General features: G+C 57.0%; 1 protein-coding gene across 4 annotated transcripts; it reads left to right on the top strand.

Moving 5' to 3' along the window:
- The first annotated feature begins 1,148 nt into the window (after positions 1-1,148).
- NR4A1 (nuclear receptor subfamily 4 group A member 1) lies at positions 1,149-17,752 on the top strand. Of its 4 annotated transcripts, XM_010964322.3 has the most exons (8): positions 1,149-1,261; positions 3,213-3,319; positions 12,758-13,635; positions 14,472-14,601; positions 14,889-15,040; positions 15,371-15,573; positions 15,668-15,846; positions 16,915-17,752. In XM_010964322.3, exons 3-8 carry the CDS (start codon positions 12,760-12,762, stop codon positions 17,169-17,171), a joined length of 1,797 nt encoding a protein of 598 aa, XP_010962624.2. In that variant the 5' UTR covers positions 1,149-1,261; positions 3,213-3,319; positions 12,758-12,759; the 3' UTR covers positions 17,172-17,752. The 4 variants fall into 4 exon arrangements, with proteins under 4 accessions (XP_010962624.2, XP_045379484.2, XP_010962623.2 ...); XM_045523528.2 differs by lacking the exon at positions 1,149-1,261 and having other exon boundaries at positions 3,120-3,319; XM_010964321.3 differs by lacking the exons at positions 1,149-1,261; positions 3,213-3,319 and adding an exon at positions 9,737-9,895.
- The last annotated feature ends 185 nt before the right edge of the window (positions 17,753-17,937 follow it).

Here is a 17,937-nt window from a genome sequence, read left to right as displayed (position 1 = left end):
AGCATCTACTTCTCTTTCACCAGACCTCATCTCAACCTGAAGGGCAGCCCAATAACCAAGGAAGACCAAGCCTTGGCTGTTCTGCCCTCACCGTGGGGCCCTGTCAAGATAGGAGAGTGCTGAGGAGGGGTGGGGAAAGGGAAGGAGACCCCAGTCAGGGGTCTGGATTGCCCTGACTGAAGGCTTTGACACTGGCAGGGTTGGGAGGAGAGCTTGAAGAGGCTAGAGGGGTGGCACACACAGGTGGCTCTGCAAGTAGAGGCCAGGTGCCCAGAAGTGGTTTGGAATAGGGACCAGGGTCTGGGATTAGCTTTTATTAGCCATTTCTCCTAATAACGATACCACATCTACATATCCAGCACTGTTGTAAGTCCTTTACACACATTAACACATTTTAAGCCTGATGATAACCTTATGGTTGTTAATTATAGAGATGTCGATTACAGATTGCCATTTTTCTAGTTGAGGAACAGAGAGGCTATGTAATTTGCCCCAGGTTACAAGTGATGGAGTCAGGATTTGATCTCAGGCAACAGTGATCCAGCATCCATGCTCTTAGCCACTCCTCCAGGCTGGACCTTCCTGTTTTGTGACTGGAGTCCCTTCAAAGATTTTCTGCAAGTTTCCATTGTTCTGGTTAGAAGGCTGGGCTGCCTGGAGATGGGGGCATGGAGCCCCTGCCCTGTGGGGGCCTCTGAGGCTTTGGGGGTCAGGTTGGAGCCCCTTAAGGAGAGAGGGGTATTCTGTTCTGTCCTCACAATGGCTCTCTTTTCTCTGTGTACAACATGCCCTTTTGTGCACATCAGGGGGCTGGGAGCTGGAATGAGACACCCCTTACCCCACCCAGAAGTGGGGTGTGAGGCTAAGGGGCTGGACACTAGCATGTGTCTCCATGGCTCTGAGATGCCCAGATGCTGTCGGCTGCTCCTGGCCACACCCTACATCCCCAGGAGCTGTTCACTTGGGACATGGGCCCCCAGCCTCCGACGCCCAGCTCAGGGAGGTCCTTGGGCTGGCTTTATCACCCCGGTGCCCTGAGTCCTGCCTCTGTTCCCACTCCTGTGTTTTCTGGCTGTGCTGTCTCCAGGGAATGTCCCTGCTGGCTGGTTTCTCTCCACTCACATTGACTTTCCCTTTGTAGGCCTCCACCATGGACAGAGGCCAGCCCCAGCCCCTCCCTGGTGTCAGCTCCTTCTGCCAGGCCCTGAAGGCCCAAGGGATGGCTGAGTGTTGTTCAAGGTCTGTCAGTCCATCCAGAGTGGTAAGTGCCCTGCTGTTGCCCTTTGTGCACCCTTGGGGCCCTGAGCAGGTGGGGTTGGGGGGCAGAGGTGGATGTGGAGCTGCCTGAAGCGGATGTGGTTTGGGGGATGGAGGGGGAAACCCTGCAGAGGTGGCAGGCAAGGTGCTGCTCAGCGACACGGGGAGATCTGATTTCTTCAATGGTGGGGGTGGTGCGGGGGTGGGGAAGGGGGAAGCCTGACTTTATGAGCAGGACAGGTTGGGGGCTCTGGGGCTGGGTGACAGGGGGCTGTGGGGGATGACAGCTGCTCCCGGAACAGCATGTCCCTGGTTTCAGGAAGCTGCTGGGGTGGGGTTGGGTAACTCAAGGCCAGGCTGGGAGTAGAGTGGGGCAGACCTGGGGCATGGAAGGCTGGCTTGTTCCTAGGGTTTAGACACTACACCAGGGAGTGCATGAAGGGAAGGCTGGGACCACCCCATCCCTCCCTGGTAGGGTGATGACGACCCTGTTGCCATTGTGGCAGGCCAGTAGGTCCTGTGGAGTCTGGTGTGGGGAGGTGCCTCTATGTATGGGGAGGGTCTTGCTAACAAAGGGCAGGGACAGACCTTCTACTGTTCATCCAGCACCTGTGAGAGGGAAAATCTCAGGCCTGGGGCCACTGCTAGAGAGATCCTTGGCCATCTAGCTCCCCTCCTCCTCCTGGGGAAGAAGAAACTGAGTTAGAGAGGGGAGAAGGGACTTTTCAAGGTCCTACATGGAGGACGTCTGGAGCCAAGCTTAGAGTGCAGGTCTCCTGGATTCGGGCAAGCCCAGAAGCCTGGTCAGCTTGGACATATCTTCCTTGTCTGAGGATGTTCCAGAGAAGGCACAAGCTGTCTGTGGGTGAGGGGTGGAGTGTGGAAATGGGATTTCCACCAGGCCTTTTCCTGGGGACTTGAGCTAATGGAGGTGGGGCAAGGGCACCATAGTCCTGATTACCGTGTTTACCCGAGAGAGCTAGAGTTCAGCTTGGCGCCCTGCACAGGGACCCTTCTTCCTTCCCCAGAGCAGAGGGCCATCTCTGAGCAACAGCCTCCTTCGGACCTTGAGAAATCCCCAGATAAAACAGGATCTGGCTCAGTATCCCCCCCGACCCCCAAACACTATTGCTTCATGTGGAGTTGGTGTTCAGACTACAGAGAGTCCCAGAAAGGTGGCCAGGGTGGGGAGGGCGGGGTGTCCAGCCCTCTGAGCCTGGAGGGAAGGAGGGGAAGCCCTGGGTAGCATGGCCTCCTGTTCCGGGGCCTGGGCTGGGTATGCACCTGGCCTCCTGCTGGCTGCAGGCTCTGTGCCACCAACCTTGGGCTGGGGCAGGAAGAGGATCACTGTAAGAGGGAGAGGCAGGTGTCCTTGGTCGGCCGGAGATCTGGACTTGAGAAGCACGTGAGTGAAGATGACAGCATCAGGCCAGGTGTCTTTCCCTCTGCTCGGCTCCCACCTCTACCCTCAGCTCAGACTCGGCCTCCTGAGCACCCAGCCTTCCCTCTGGGTACGCAGTGGCTCGGGGCAGAATTGCTCGTGTTCAGTCCGTTGTCTGGGTGATGCTGGTGGTTGGGTGGAATTCCCATGACAGATCTGCTGCCAAGGCCACCCCGAGGGGCTGCCAACAGGGGCCCCGTGAGCGCTAGAGCTGCTGGTCTTGTGACGTGGGCACCTGTCTGCCAGGCCCGGGCATGGACCCAGAGTCACGCTCACGCCGGGTCTCCCGTCAGCTGACTATTTTGGGCTCTTGCTGACCTGAGCCAAAGTCAGGCCTCAGCCAAGAGGGCTCCAAGGCAGCTCCCCCTGTCCCCAGAGCCCGGCTCGTTTCAGCTATATAAACAGGGGAGGATGCACTGGCTTGGAGACAGCTCCACGTCCTGAGCCCACTCAGCTGGTGCACAGCCTCGGCCGGCAGGACAGGCTGACTGGGCAGTCATATCTCTTCCCACAGGACTCCCTGAGGCCACCAGGAAGAGTCCCCAACCAACACCGGGATTCTCCCTTGGTGCAGTTGTCTAGGACCTCTGAGAGTCAAAGCAGATCGTGCGGAAGAAACTGGTGAGTCTTAGGGCTGGGGAAATCGAAGTATCAGGGCTGGGCTGTTGGGTCTTTTTCCACTGTGACTGTCTGCATTGTGGTTCCTTTGGCCTTAAGAAGAGGAGGGGCAGAGGAGGAAGCAAGGGCGGCTGACCCTCTACAGGAATGAGAGTAAAGACTTGACTGCACTTGGATGATGGGAGTTGGACGTGGACCATTTTGTACTTGAGAACCAAGAGATGTGGAAATAGGTGATAAAAATCATGCCATCTCTCTCCTTCCTCAGAGATTTGCAGCAGTGTCTCAATCCTCCTCTCCCATCGACCCAGCTTGGACAAGGTCTGCTCAGGCTAGGGAGGGATGCTGAAGTGAGCTGGGTATCAGTCAGGAACCTGGGCACTGGTCCCTGAGTAGGATCCCTGGGCCCCCAGCTGGTTGGGACTGGGGGTCCAAACCCTCAGCCTGACTTCCCGGAGCCCTCAGCCCCTGCCCTGCCCTCCTTGCCTGGCTTCCCAGCTGGTTTGGTGCCTGAGAAGCAGGGCTGGAGCAAGGTCTGGCAAGTCTGCCAACCAGCTTGCCACAAACACGCTCCCTGGGAGCTGGGCCAGGGCTTTGGCCAGTGTGGAATAAGTGGAGCTCCTTACGTGGGAGGCTCTGTGCTCTCCTTGTCAGTTCTCGAAAAAATATTTTTCCCCTTTCTGAACGTGAGTCTCTAAATGAATCCAGAGCCTGTGACTAAAAATACTTTAACAATAGGAAAATGCATCAGTTTTTCCGGCTGGGGCTCGTTATCAGAGGGTTTTTATTTTGGAATTTGAAATTTTGCCCAGTAAGGCTGGGTGGAGACCTTGGGCAGGGGCAGGAGAATTTGATGGGTTGTTGATGTTCTGCAAGGTGGTGGGAGACCCTCCAAGGGTGGAGGAGAGTGGAGCTGGCCAGGAGCTGAGCAGGCTGAGGGGTACAGAAGGAGATTTGAGGAGGGTGCAAATGAGGCGCGAGCCACCCTTTCCCCAAGGAACTCCGTGATCTTGTCTGCATCTTCCAGCTCTGTCTGGATGTTCTTCCTGAAGTCTAATCCTATTCTTTTCTGCTGTATCTGGATTTCTCCTGGCCTGAGAGGGGGTTGGGGGTTGAGAAATCACCAGGCTGAAGATAACCTCTGTGGAGAGAGGCCTGACTTCCTTAATTAACCAGCTTTCTTTAGAGTATCAATTGAGCACTTGCTGCATACAGTCTGGAGTTTCCCTGGTGCTGAAGGGAGCCACATGTCTGGACATGCTCTCTCAGCCCTGGAGACGGAGAGGTGGGGATGGGGTTACTATTTATCTCTAGTTCTTGAAGAAGGATGGGGCAGTGCCGGCTCCCCAGTCGAGCTGGCAACCCTGGCATCTCCTTTCCCTGCCCACTCCCCAGCCCCCAGACAATGCTCCTGTTTCAATGTTGAGCCTCCCCCTTCTCTTAGCAAATTGAATTCTCCCAGCACTGGGACTTGTGTGTGATGCTGTCAGCATTGGGCAGATGAGGAAACGATCTCAGAGAGGGCAAGGGACTGGCCCTGGGTCACACACCAGCCTTGCTGGCTTCTGGTCAGAGATGTCTCTGACAGTTCCTGTATCTTTTGCTTCTGTTGGGGGCTGGGGTGAGAAGTGGAGGGTGGTAGCTGACTGGCCCATGTCCTTGGGTGCCTGTTTTTGGGGAGGTGACGACACATGTGGTCATGGCGGGGCCTGGGCACGGGTCAGGAGATCAGGCCTGGCCTGACCCTACACCTCCAGTTCCCAAAGCTGTCCATGGAAGCCCCCTGGGGCAGTAGGCAGAGCTTCCCTGCCTGCAGCACAAATCCCCCTGCCAACTGCCAGGGCAGGAAGAGGAAGTGGCTGGGTCAGGGCCGGTGATAGGTCCTGGGGCTTAGGAGGGGAAGCTCCCGGGGCCACTTCTCAGGGGGAGGAGGCAGAGCTCATTCCCTCTGCCCACCCCGCGGGAAGGGTGTGGAGGCCCATGGGTGGGGATTCTCTTGGTGAAAGTAGGGCAAGTTCCTGCCCTCTGCTCAGCAGAGGTGGGGGCCAGCCTGGGGGGGGGGAGCGTGAGAAAGGGGCTGTGCAGTTCCACTTCCTCCATCTCCTATTTACCCACTTCCACGCCCACTGTCTTGGCTAGGGGACGATGGTGCACTTTGGCTGCCCATTTGGGTCCTGCCCTGGGCTATTTACTGTCAAAGATACATGAAGGAACCCCCCCTTATGAGCACATAAGTCCTTGGGTCCCGTCAGATTTGACAAGCAGGGGCCAGGGCCTAGTGAGTGGTTCAGAAAACACACTGCGAGAGGACCCCTTTCTAACATCAGATACGCAGCCTCCCTTTAACTGGAGCTGTGCTCGGAGTATGTGTTGATAGAACCAATACGTAATGAGAAACAGCCACTGTTTCTCTGTGATTTCAGGAGCACACATTTGAATGAGTTTGTACCCCGTAAATTCCAGCAGCATCTGCATCTATTTGAATAAATATGCTTGGCGATTCTGTAAATAAACTTTTATTTCTGAAAGTGTAACATACATAAAAATCATAGGTGTGAAATCTTAAGAGTATATAATTTGATGACTTTTCCATAGGGAACACACCCAGGCAACCATTGTCCCACTGGAATGTTTCTAGTCCCCCCAAAGACCCCCTCGTAGGCACTGCTGTTTTCAACTTACAGGTCATATGTGTACCTGTCTCTGTGGCGCACTTGTAAGGATCAAGGCTCTCGGGGCCAGAAGCCACAGCTCTGGAGTTCAGAGTCAAGGGCAGTAGGTCCAGCACAGAACTGGGAGTTAGGGCACCTGAGTCTGAGTCCTGTCCCGAAGCTGCCATCTCCTCATTTATAAAATGTGAGTGGTAATTCCAAACTTGGAAAGTTAGGGAGAAGATTAAGTGGAAGAATCCATGTGAAGTGCCTGGGCTGAGGTCTGACCTGTGATTGGTATTCCCTCTCCCCCTGCCCCCAAACCCTCCAGTGAAAAGGTGTTAATTTTTGAGTTAGGCTGGTCCAGGAGGGTGGAATATGAATCTAATGGGTCTTAGAGGATCAATAGGATTAGAGTAGAAGGAAGAGGAACAATGTGCCCAATGGGTGGTGGGACCATTTAGCCCAGGGTCCTGATACTTGGGCAGCAGGGAGCTGGGGATGATGAGGGCAGATTGGTGGGCTGTGCTGTGCAGTGGGAGCCTGACCTTGAGCAGCTGTCTCTTGTCTCCAATACAGCATCTTTCCTAGCCTTTCCTGTGTTATCACCGCCCTGCCTTACCTTCTGGTCCTTGCCTCTAGTTTTGGACACCTCTCCCATCATTACCTGTCCCTGCCTGCCTCCTACCTCTTCCTCAAGGAGCTGTTTACTCTGGCCTTGCTATTAAAGGCTGGGGTTGAAGGGGTGTCTCCTTGGATTCTCCATCCAGCCTTGGACCAGCTTATGTACTAAGCCTCCCAAAGTCTGCATCAGTTATGGCTTTTCAAGAGTTCCACCTTAGCTGGATCCCACCTCCCTCAGAGCCCCAGGCCACCCTCCCTGGAGGGCCAGCAGGGATGAGGCCCGGGGTCCCCAAGCCCCTCTCCCTCCCTCCCCTCTGTCTTAGGCTAGGTTCTCTCTGGCTGTGTTCCCAAGAGGAACTCTGCCCTTTTCTCCTTATTTCCTTATTTTCAGAGTGTAGTGTGCTCAGAGCCACCAGCATCCCCTGGCTCCACAAGCATGGCCAGGTGGCAGCTGCAGTTGCCCTCTCTCCCTCTGCTTCTGGGGCAGCAGGCTGAAGCCTCCAAACCTGCAGCCTCATGGGGACATGGGGCCAGGGTTGCTGGCACAGATCTGAAGGCTAGATGCTGAGATGTGGAAATTTAGGCTGGGGGCCTGGACAGCTCCTCATCACACTTGAGTTCCCTGGGGTTCCTGGGTGGGCCTCCCATGAGAGGGTAGGGATGGTCTGTGTTGCTTTTTACAAATGGAAAGTGGTGGGGGAGAAAGGGGGTGCTAGGGCTCAAGGTGGGCTCAGCTCTCAAAGAGCCATTAAGGGTGCAGCTAATATACCTATTTTTGCTGGTGAGGATAAGCAGGAAGAACACTGACCTGGCTAATCACCTTTTGCTAACATATCAGAATTATTTTTATTTTCTGAGAAAGGCCCCGCTGGGGTTGGGGAGGCATCGCAGGGTCGGGTGGGAGGCTAGGTGAGGAAATCAACCCAGACTTGCTTGTGCTTCTGAGCAAAGTGCAGCTCCTCTGGGCTCTAATCTGGAAAATGGGAGAGCATGAATTATATTATATATATATATATATTTGAAATATATATATATATTTGATATATCTGATATGTATATCTATCTACCTATACTTCTCTATATCCCTATCTATCTATTCCTGAAACCATCCTTTTTCCCCCCAAGTATAATCCTACGCAAAAGCCCAAGACAAAGAAAAACAAAACTTTGGATGAAGTAGGGTAGGGATCCTGGACGGGTCCCTTCACATCATCCTGCCCACGCTTGCCCTTCACCCAGGTGATCTTGAAGGATCTTCGGAAGATGGTTAGGAAAGTCCGGAGCTCTCTGAAGACCAATCCTTGCTGAGACTGTACGCTGAGATGGGGGAGCTATGCTAGGTCCTGACGGGATCACTGAATGAGACTGGTGTTACATGAAGACTGCTCCATCCGTGGTGGACAGTAGGGTTTGGAAAGGGGAGAAAGCTGGTTAAGGGGCAGTATCTTAATGGGCGTGGGCAAGGAGAGGAGTAAGTCACTGGCCTCACTCAGCTGGTCTGCTGCCTTCAGGCACCAGTGGGGCATGGGCTATGGCTGGCAATAGGAACAGGGATCCAAGATAGGTTCCAGAATAGAATTTCAGAAACAAATGGAAAGTTGCATGTGGGGCATCAGGAGCAGAGATGGGGTGGCGGACAGGGAGTTCAGACATGGCAGGCTCTGTCTGGAATGGGTGAAGTTTGAGGTGCTGGTGGGACCTTTGAGTGGGCAGAAGTAAAAGTTGGAGACCAGGGGGTGGGAAAACTGAGATGCGGGTGAGAGGAGAAGTGAGGAGCAGGAAGTGCCTCAAGGGTAAAGGGAAGTGCTGGAGGGTGACCGGATGACCTGAGTGGGGTCCGTGGGTGCAGGCTCAGTGTGCGCTTGCCGGGGAGCTGAGGTGGGGTGGGTGGAGGGGCTCTCTTCTCCTAAATAGTAGCCTTTCTCTCTTATCTAGCAGGTGAGAGCTCCCCAGACTTCGGGCAGAAAGTGGGGAGGGGTGCCAGCCAGCCTGGGGAAGGCTGCAGATGCCCGGATGCAGCCCTGCCAGGGCGCTCCCGGGGGCAGGTGACTCTCTTCACTGGTGTTGGCGACGAGGTGGGAGGGTGCGTACTCCCTGATCATAGACGGGGAGGGTGTGAAGAGATGCCCCCTAGAGATGTAGTTAGTGGCGGAGTTCCACCCCAGTGTGCCACCACCTTGCTGTGTGACCTTGAGCAAATGCCATTATTTTTCTGAGCCTGTTTACTTATAAAATGGGGAAGAGTCGGCACAAATTTGAAAATATTTCTCAGGCTCCACCCGGTTCTGAAATTCGGTAATTTCCCAACCAGAGTGCTCTCACTCTGTCAGGGACTGGCGAGCGTAGTGGTGAGAAATCAAGTTCACCGTGTGAAGCACGGCCCATTGGCCTATCTTGGGTTTAGCGAATCCCTGCCCTCCGGAAGGTACTTTGCATGAGAAACTGAGGGGAGGGAATAAGGGGGGGGTGCGGGGGTTGGGGGGAGTAGTGTGGTGTCTGACGTCCCTGGGGCAACCTCTCAGCCCGAGACCTTGCTGGGGCAGACGGGTCAAGTGCACTGGCAGCGCTGGGGCTGAGGTGGGGGCGCAGGTTCCCCGGGGTGCGTCCCTGAGTTACCAGTCCCAGCGCTAGGCCTGCCCGGGCCGCCCAGCAGGGCAGTGGACACCCTAGGCTAGCGGGAAGGGCTGGGGTGGGTGCAAAGGCGGAGCCGGACACGGTTGTGGCTCCCGGGAGCAGTCGGAGATCCTCGTCGGGGGAAGCCCCGCGGCCGGCCGCGCGCTAGAGCGCCCCCTTCTCCGGCTCTGGCCCTCTGGTCAGTTATTTCGGCCGCTGCGGCCCCCGGGCCGGGTCCTGGGTCTGGCTGGGGGGAGCCTTGCAAGTCCGCGAACTGCTATTTTTAGCCGGCGCGGCGGGCGCGAGGGGACTATTTATAGATCAAACAATCCGCGCTCCCTGCGTCAATGGAACCCCGCGTGCGTCACGCGCGCAGACATTCCAGGCCCCCCCTCTCGCCCCGCCCCCTCGGGCTCCCCGTCCCCGCGCCTCCCCCTGGCCGCCTCCCGCCGGAACCGCGCCGCCCCCCGCGCCCTTGTATGGCCAAAGCTCGCCGGGCCGCGTGCGTCAGTGGCGCCCCCGCCCCTCCCCATGCGTCACGGAGCGCTTAAGAGCTGGGTCCTGCGCGGCCGGGAGTCCCAGTGGTGGAGGCTGCGAAAGTTGGGGGAGTGTGCAGAATCGCAGGAGCGCACGCGGGACCAGGCTGCGACTTGGGGCGCTGGTCCCGGGCAGGGGGAGCAGGAGCCGACGGGTAGGTGCCCTACGGAGAGCGTGCACCTCAGCAGGGCTCTCTATTTTGTTTTCTGGGGGTTGTTGCGTGAAGGAGATGGATGTTCGCACGGGCAGAAAGGATGTTTTAGGGTCAGCGTGAAGGAGGGCGGGTATAGGATGCAGCTCTGGCGTTGGGGGTTAGTGGTTGGAACGGAATGAGGACCCAGATCGGACTGGAGTCTGCTGGGTGCGGGGGGTGTCTGTGCAAGGTGAAAGCCACAGAGGGTTAGGTTGTTGCTAGCTGTGGGGACTTGTTCAGTAGTAGGCTGGCTGGAGTTCAGTCTCCTAGGGTCCATTAGTAGGCACAGAGCGCCGGGGACTTAAGTGCTGATGGGGGTCTGAGTAGTGGGTGGGGGAGAAGGTGCACAGAACTTGGGCTGCTGAGATCTGACTCCTACAAGGATTAGATTTCCAAAAGGGACTCCTTCCTAGCTTGTCCCTGGCCCTAGTTGTTTTCTTAACACTTTAGAGGCTGTCGCTTAGTTTGTAGGGATCCTCAGGCCAAAGTTTCTGCCTGAACTATCTTAGGAGAAGTCTGGATTGCCGAAGCAAATGGCCAGTATTGGTGGCTGAACTGTGGAGGGACGTTGCTACTGTGTGTTGGAATAGAGGAGTCTTCTTAGGGGCAGGGTCTCTGGAAGCACTGGGAATATTGTTTTTGCTGTAGCTTGGTGATGTGTGTGTGTGTGTGTGTGTGTGTGTGTGTGTGTTTGTGTGTGTGTCAGTAGGGGGCGGGGGGGGAGAGAGAGGTGGAAACCCTGGTTGTGTGTGTGTTTGTGTGTGTGTGTGTGTGTGTGTGTGTGTAAGAGAGGGAGAGGGAGAGGGAGAGAGAGGGTGGAAACCCTGGTCCTCAGGGATCCCGGATAGGAGTTGCTAATGTTTCAGTCTCTGGTGTAGTACCACCTAGAGGATACACCCTCCCCCATAGTCTCTGTTGGATCATACAGGTAGGGTGCAGCCTGAGGCTTGTTCAGCATAACAGGTGCAAACCACGTTGTTGCCAGGACCTGCCTGAAGCCGGATTCTCCTTGCCCCCTCCTTCAACCCCGCCTCTTCCTCCTCCTTGCCGCTCCCCCCACCACAAGGCTAGACGTAGGTCCATATCTTGTGTCATTAAGTACCTGCAGGAAGCCGGGAGTCAGGGGTAGTTTGGCGGGGGGGGGGGGGGGGGCGTTGATCCGGGTGTGGGACGTCCAAGTGGAGAAACGGGATTTGAATAAGGCTGGAACACCCAGCCCTGCTTAGCTGCTGCCTCTCCTTCTCCACCCCAAATCCATCCCTTGCCCAGGCTGTCCTAGTGCAGGCAGACATGGCCACCCTTATCTCTTGCAGGTGCTATATGCCTGTGGACAGGTGCCACTGAGTGGGTGGGGCCAGAGTTTCTAGGGGCTCTGTTGTCTGGGACGGTAGTGGGAGTGTCAGGCCAGGGGTGGAGCTGCCCTGTCTAGGGCCAAGGAGGTGGGAGAAAGGCTAGAATCAGAGAACTCCCTGGGATCTTGGCCAGGAAATGATGCCAGCCTTTGCCCCCTCCTGTTATCCCCCCTGATTATGGCACTCTTTGTTCCAACTTGCTTTCTTACTCAGCCTCCCTCCCTGACCCATGAGCCCTGGGGTCATGTAGACCCCAGGCTAGGAGTTAGGATGGGAAACTGTTCCAGAGCCCCCTCTGTGTTAGTTTTTGACTGATCTGTGAACTTAAGGATCCCCCCGAATGATGCTCTGTCTGCTTCTTCAGGCTTCTCAGGATTGGAGGGTGCAACCCTCTTCGCCTGAACTCATGGACTCATCAGGGCACAGACACTCTTTAGTGGAGGGACCCAGGGTTCCATCCGCCCATGAACAGGCTCCTTCTCCCTGCTGCATAGCCACATCAAGTCTTCTGCTGGCCTCTGCATTCTCTTATGGAAATAACAGGGAGAAATACTTTGGGGGTAGCAGAGAAATTTTTCTTCAGGACTGCCCATTCTCCTGGAAGTCCACGGGGCTGCTGTCTTCTCCCTTATGCTCCCCTTTCCAGGCATATGGCCTTTAAGGGTCTGAAGCCAGGTTACCCGATCCCTTGGGGAGCTGGGGACTGAGTGAGGAGACTGGGCTCCCGCCCTCTTTGCTTCTGGGAGCATCCCAGGCAGCGCAGAGTGGGTACCCATCCCCAGATGGCAGGACTGGGGTGAGCGTGGGATCTACAGCCTTTGCTCAGTATGTAAGGGGGGGCGGGGATGGAGGGGACAGGCTCATCACTGCATAGGCTGCTTTCTTAGGCAGCTGGAACTTCACTCCCAGCTCCTCTTCCATTTTCAGGATGTCCTTCTGCCCAGGCACTGTGTGGGGAGGAGGAAAGGAGGTTTTGCAGAGGCTGGGCCCCTGCCTGGGAGTATTCCCAGAAGTGCCAGGTTAGAGGAACAGCATATCTGCTCCCTGGGCTCAGACTTTGCCTGTCTGCCTCTCCCACCCACCCTTCTCCCAGCCCCGACCCGTGCTTTACCCAGTGAGGGAGGGGCAGGGGGCTGGAGGAACACAGCTTTCCCCTGTTCCAGCAGAGAAATGCTGGCCAGATGCCTTCTCTAGGGTTCCCAGGCTGCTGGGGTGTGGCTGGCCTTCCGACTGAGCCCACTCTTGCTGGGCCATTGCCCGGGGGCTTTATGACATGGAGGTTGAGATGGTGCTCTGGTTTGGGGCCAGGATTCCTGAGTTCCATGGTGGGCCGTGGCCCTAATGCCTCAGTGTCCCATGTCTGGCTGGGATTCCTGCCACCTGGCTGCTCAGGGGCCTATACTTAGAGGTCAGGCTTCAGGCTTCTCTTACTGACTCCCCCCTCCCTCCCTTTGGTCTCCTCCCTCTCCAGAGATGCCCTGTATCCAAGCCCAATATGGGACACCAGCACCAAGCCCAGGAGCCCGTGACCACCTGGCAAGCGACCCTCTGACCCCTGAGCTCAGCAAGCCCAACATGGACCTGGCTAGCCCCGAGGCGGCCCCCGCTGTCCCCACTGCCTTGCCCAGCTTCAGCACCTTCATGGACGGCTACACAGGGGAGTTTGACACCTTCCTCTACCAGCTGCCGGGAACAGCCCAGCCGTGCTCCTCGGCTTCCTCCTCGGCCTCCTCTACATCCTCATCGTCGGCCACCTCCCCCGCCTCTGCTTCCTTCAAGTTCGAGGACTTCCAGGTGTACGGCTGCTATCCTGGCACCCTGAGTGGCCCCCTGGATGAGACCCTGTCCTCCAGCGGCTCTGACTACTATGGCAGTCCCTGCTCAGCTCCGTCACCGTCCACGCCTAGCTTCCAGCCACCCCAGCTCTCTCCCTGGGACGGCTCCTTCGGCCCCTTCTCACCCAGCCAGACTTATGAAGGCCTGCGGGCATGGACAGAGCAGCTGCCCAAGGCTTCTGGGCACCCCCAGCCACCGGCCTTCTTTTCCTTCAGCCCTCCAGCTGGTCCCAGTCCCAGCCTGGCCCAAAGCCCCCTGAAGCTGTTCCCCTCACAGGCTGCCCACCAGCTGGGAGAGAGAGAGAGCTATTCCATGCCAACAGCTTTCCCAGGCCTGGTGCCCACTTCTCCACACCTTGATGGCTCGGGGATGCTGGATGCACCCGTGAGCTCAGCCAAGGCCCGGAGTGGGGCTCCAGGTGGAAGCGAGGGCCGCTGTGCTGTGTGTGGGGACAACGCTTCATGCCAGCATTATGGCGTCCGCACCTGCGAGGGCTGCAAGGGCTTCTTCAAGGTACTGGGCTGCCCTGGGTGTCACTTTTTATGAAAAGTGGGCCAGGCTGTTCTCTTACCCCAGTGGGGTCTGTGGTAGCATCCCTTGGGTTCTCCTCCCAACAAGTCCTGCCCTTTAGGAAGAGGGCAGGTCTGCCAGGTGGGCCACTGTCCTGGGGACCCATAGATGGCAGGGGGCTGGGACTGAGGCATGCAGGGCCAGTGGGACTGTAGAAAGATGGAGGGAGGGGTGAGATTTGGGCAGAAGGTGCAGGCTGCAGGGGTACCCAGGAGGGGAAGTTCTGTTGACCAGCCTCTGGTTCTCCCCTGCCTGGCCTACCCCCACTCAAGGTCCTGGTGGGAAGGGGGCCCCAGGCACTCGTGTTCCTGGCACAAGATGAAAGGATCTGGGAAGAGGGCTTGGTGCTTGAGGGCTGGGGGTGGACTTGGGAACAGGCTGTGTGTTTGTCCCGACTCTGGGTGCCTGCTTAGCTTCCTGTCCCCACCCCCAGCCCTTCCTCAGCCCTCCTGAGTCTGCCCCAGGGAAGGGGCTGGTGGACACAGGCATTTTAAGAAATATAGGTGTCTGGGCTGCCGAGGAGCCCCTTGCCCCTAATCTTGTGTTCTGAGGGTCTTCCTTCTGAGGCAGAACCCTCACCCAATGTCCCCAAGACTTTTTTCTTCCTCCCCCCACCCCTCCATCACTCCCTCCCCTGCCACCCAAATGTTAGAAAAATAGCTGTGAACAGAGAGCGCTTTTGTCTGCGATGGCAGTAGGATCTGGACGGTCCCCTCCCCTGGGCTCCCCCCACCCCACCCCATTCTCTGACAGCCTGTTCCGTGTTGCCCCCCCTCCAGCGCACAGTGCAGAAAAATGCCAAGTACATCTGCCTGGCTAACAAGGACTGCCCTGTGGACAAGAGGCGGCGAAACCGCTGCCAGTTCTGCCGCTTCCAGAAGTGCCTGGCTGTGGGCATGGTGAAGGAAGGTGGGTGGCTGGGACCCACTCGGCGGGAGAGAGGTGGGCCTGAGCCGGGTGGGGCAGGCAGAGCTCCCCAGACATCTGTGCTCGTGGGCCACAGGTGGGAGCACGGCTGGACCTTATCTCCACCCCCACCTCCACTCCACCTGCCTGCCTTGTGGTGGGGGAGGTCCCTGAAGGGCCCCTTCAATCTTGGAGGCTCTAGGTCCTTGGAGTTGGGGTACTTCCCAGCATGGGTGTGCACATCCGGGGCTGAGTCCCTTCCTCCCTCACGTCTACCCATTTCTCTGCAGTTGTCCGGACAGACAGCCTGAAGGGGCGGCGGGGACGGCTCCCTTCAAAGCCCAAGCAGCCCCCAGACGCCTCCCCTGCCCATCTCCTCACCTCCCTGGTCCGGGCACACCTGGACTCAGGGCCCAGCACTTCCAAACTGGACTACTCCAAGGTGAGGCCCCACCCACGCCACATTCAGTGCCTTCCTACATATTAGAACCCTCTCCACCCCAAGTTCCACACATTGAAAAAAGAGGAGGCCCCTCTGGGCTGACCAGATGGAAAAATGTACCCCTTTGGGTGGTGGCCAATTAGAAAAATGTGCTCCTTCCAGCAGCCACAGCCCTGGGTTAATAGGCAAGAATTGGCAACTGCGCGTGGGCGGAATCTCAGCTCCGCTCACCCTGGGACCTGGCATCCGAGGGCATGACATGGCTGTATGTGGAGGCCTTGGTGCGGGGCTTTTCCCTGGGGTGCTGACCCCCCGGGGACTGCCCCCTAGTTCCAGGAGCTGGTCCTGCCCCACTTCGGGAAGGAGGATGCCGGGGACGTGCAGCAGTTCTACGACCTGCTCTCCGGTTCCCTGGAGGTTATCCGCAAGTGGGCCGAGAAGATCCCGGGCTTTGCCGAGCTGTCGCCGGGTGACCAGGACCTGCTGCTGGACTCAGCCTTCCTGGAGCTCTTCATCCTGCGCCTGGCCTACCGGTGAGCCTCCCGCTGTCCGCTCAGCCCTTGCCCTGCCACCCTGCTGCCCTGCCCTCGAGCCTCGCTGACTGTCACCTGTGTTCCTGCCTGCCAGGTCTAAGCCAGCTGAGGGGAAGCTCATCTTCTGCTCAGGCCTGGTGCTACACCGGCTGCAGTGCGCCCGAGGCTTCGGGGACTGGATCGACAGCATCCTGGCCTTCTCTCGGTCCCTGCACAGCTTGGTTGTCGACATCCCTGCCTTCGCCTGCCTCTCTGCACTTGTCCTCATCACAGGTGAGTGCCCAGACTGGGGAGATGGGGAGGGCTTAAGGGCCTGGCCCTGGGTGGGCTGGCACCTGGAGCTTCCTGGGCCCCCACACTGTGAAGTGAGGCTGACCAGGTGCAGAGCGGGGCCAGCACAGCTCCGGGCAACACAGCTGGTAGGCAGCAGAGCCAGGGCGAGGGCTGAGCTGCAGCTGCTGCAAAGCCCAGCCAGCCTGTGAATTAGCCCAGACTACCCAGGATCCTAACTGTAAGTGTCATGTGTGGCCTAAGGTTTGGGTTTGTTTTTAAAATCTTAATTATGTTACCTACAGGGAATTTTCACAAACCCAGCGCAGGCACATAAACAGGGCCTAGATCAAGAAACAGATGTGACCAGTACCCCAGAACCCCTCCTTGTGCCCCTTCCAGCCATCAGCTCCCCCAAGGGTAACTGTTACCCTGACTCCTAACAGGACAGATGAGCCATACTTGCTGTGTACTTTATGGCAATATAATTATGCAGGATAGACTTTTTGGTGTTAAATGTGGAGGTTTTCAGATCTCCTTATTCTTTAAAGCACCAGAACCTGCCCCCATCTCTTTTTCACTGAATTTTTAAAATTTAAATTCCACAGGCTACATAGGACAAAAAACTGTAGGACAAAATCTAAGGCACTGTAGGCCGCAGACAGAGTGGAGGGTTCTGAGGGCTGTTCACCCTGATGGTGGTGTCTGCAACACTGCTGCTCAAACCTGGGACTTCTCACAACAGCCTGGGGGAAAAACCCAAAAAACAATAAAACAACACTGGCCCAGTCAGAAAGCCTGCTTAGAGTTTTTTTTAATGACCTTAGGCAAGTCATTTAACCTCTCTGGGCCTCAGTTTCTCACTTGGGAGATGAGGCTAATGAGCATTACTGCCTTCCTGGGCCCCTGATGGGGTGCAGAAATGGGCTCACGTGTGTGAACGTGCTTTTGCAAAGTGCAGAGGGGTGTGGGAGATGGTCAGTGACAGCAGTTTGGGGGCCCTGGGGGAGGCTGGGTCTTCAGGGGTGTCTGGTCCTCAGCTGTGTGGCTAATTCTGCACCGTTCCCGCAGACCGGCACGGGCTGCAGGAGCCGCGGCGCGTGGAGGAGCTGCAGAACCGCATCGCCAGCTGCCTGAAGGAGCACGTCTCGGCCGAGGCCGGTGAGCCCCAGCCGGCCAGCTGCCTGTCGCGCCTGCTGGGCAAGCTGCCTGAGCTGCGGACCCTGTGCACCCAGGGCCTGCAGCGCATCTTCTACCTCAAGCTGGAGGACTTGGTGCCCCCTCCACCCATTGTGGACAAGATCTTTATGGACACACTGCCCTTCTGACCCCAACCCGGGAACACGCGTGCACTGTGTATGTACGCTCGGACGCCACCCCACGTGCCTTTTAGCCCATGGCCCACGGACCTCTGGAGCACCACCCCAGGCCCGGGCCTGAGCTGCAGACTGGCCGGCTCTCCCCGGCTTGCCCTGGGAGGTCGGCAGGGAGCTCACGCCCTGGGGGAGGGGAATGCATTCACGGGGTGACCCCTACTATTTGTCTTACTCCCCCAGCCCAGCCCTGGCCTTCATGTTTTTGTAAGATAAACCGTTTTTAACACACACACACCGCCATGCTGTAAATAAGCCGAATGCTGCTGTAAATACAGGAAGGAAGAGGTTGAGGTGGGAGTAGGGGCTGGGAGGGGAGGGAGGGGGCCCCCACCGGCCTGGGCCCGCCTGTCCCAGCCTCCTCCTACTTGCTCTCTCTTCCCAGCCTCCTTCCACATGTACATAAACTCACTCTAAGAGGAAGACAAATGACAGATTCTGACATTTATATTTGTGTATTTTCCTGAATTTATAGTATGTGACTTTTCTGATTAATATATTTAATATATTGAATAAAAAATAGACATGTAGCTGAAGCTGGGATCCTGTCTCCCTCTCTGGCACCCTCCCCCACACCACACCCCATAATTACATAAGCGACAGAGGTGGCTCCCCATAAATCGTGGATGTTACCAACCTGAGCTAACAGGCCTCAGTTTACTCAGCTCATTTCCCAGGGGTGAGAGCACTGGCTTTGGCTCTAAGTTCTTAACCTGGGGCG

The sequence above is a fragment of the Camelus bactrianus genome, chromosome 12, assembly GCF_048773025.1.
Source record: "Camelus bactrianus isolate YW-2024 breed Bactrian camel chromosome 12, ASM4877302v1, whole genome shotgun sequence".
Lineage (NCBI taxonomy): Eukaryota > Metazoa > Chordata > Mammalia > Artiodactyla > Camelidae > Camelus > Camelus bactrianus.
The sequence above is the reverse complement of the archived record's forward strand: the minus strand, read 5'-3'. Positions and strand labels throughout refer to the sequence as shown.

Bases quoted from the DNA above. Each gene is read 5' to 3' on its own strand.
- NR4A1 (XM_010964322.3), top strand. From the start codon at position 12,760: ATGCCCTGTATCCAAGCCCAATATGGGACACCAGCACCAAGCCCAGGA. The intron at 15,041-15,370 runs GTGAGGCCCCAC...ACTGCCCCCTAG, and splicing joins CCAAACTGGACTACTCCAAG to TTCCAGGAGCTGGTCCTGCC. The intron at 15,847-16,914 runs GTGAGTGCCCAG...CCGTTCCCGCAG, and splicing joins TGCACTTGTCCTCATCACAG to ACCGGCACGGGCTGCAGGAG.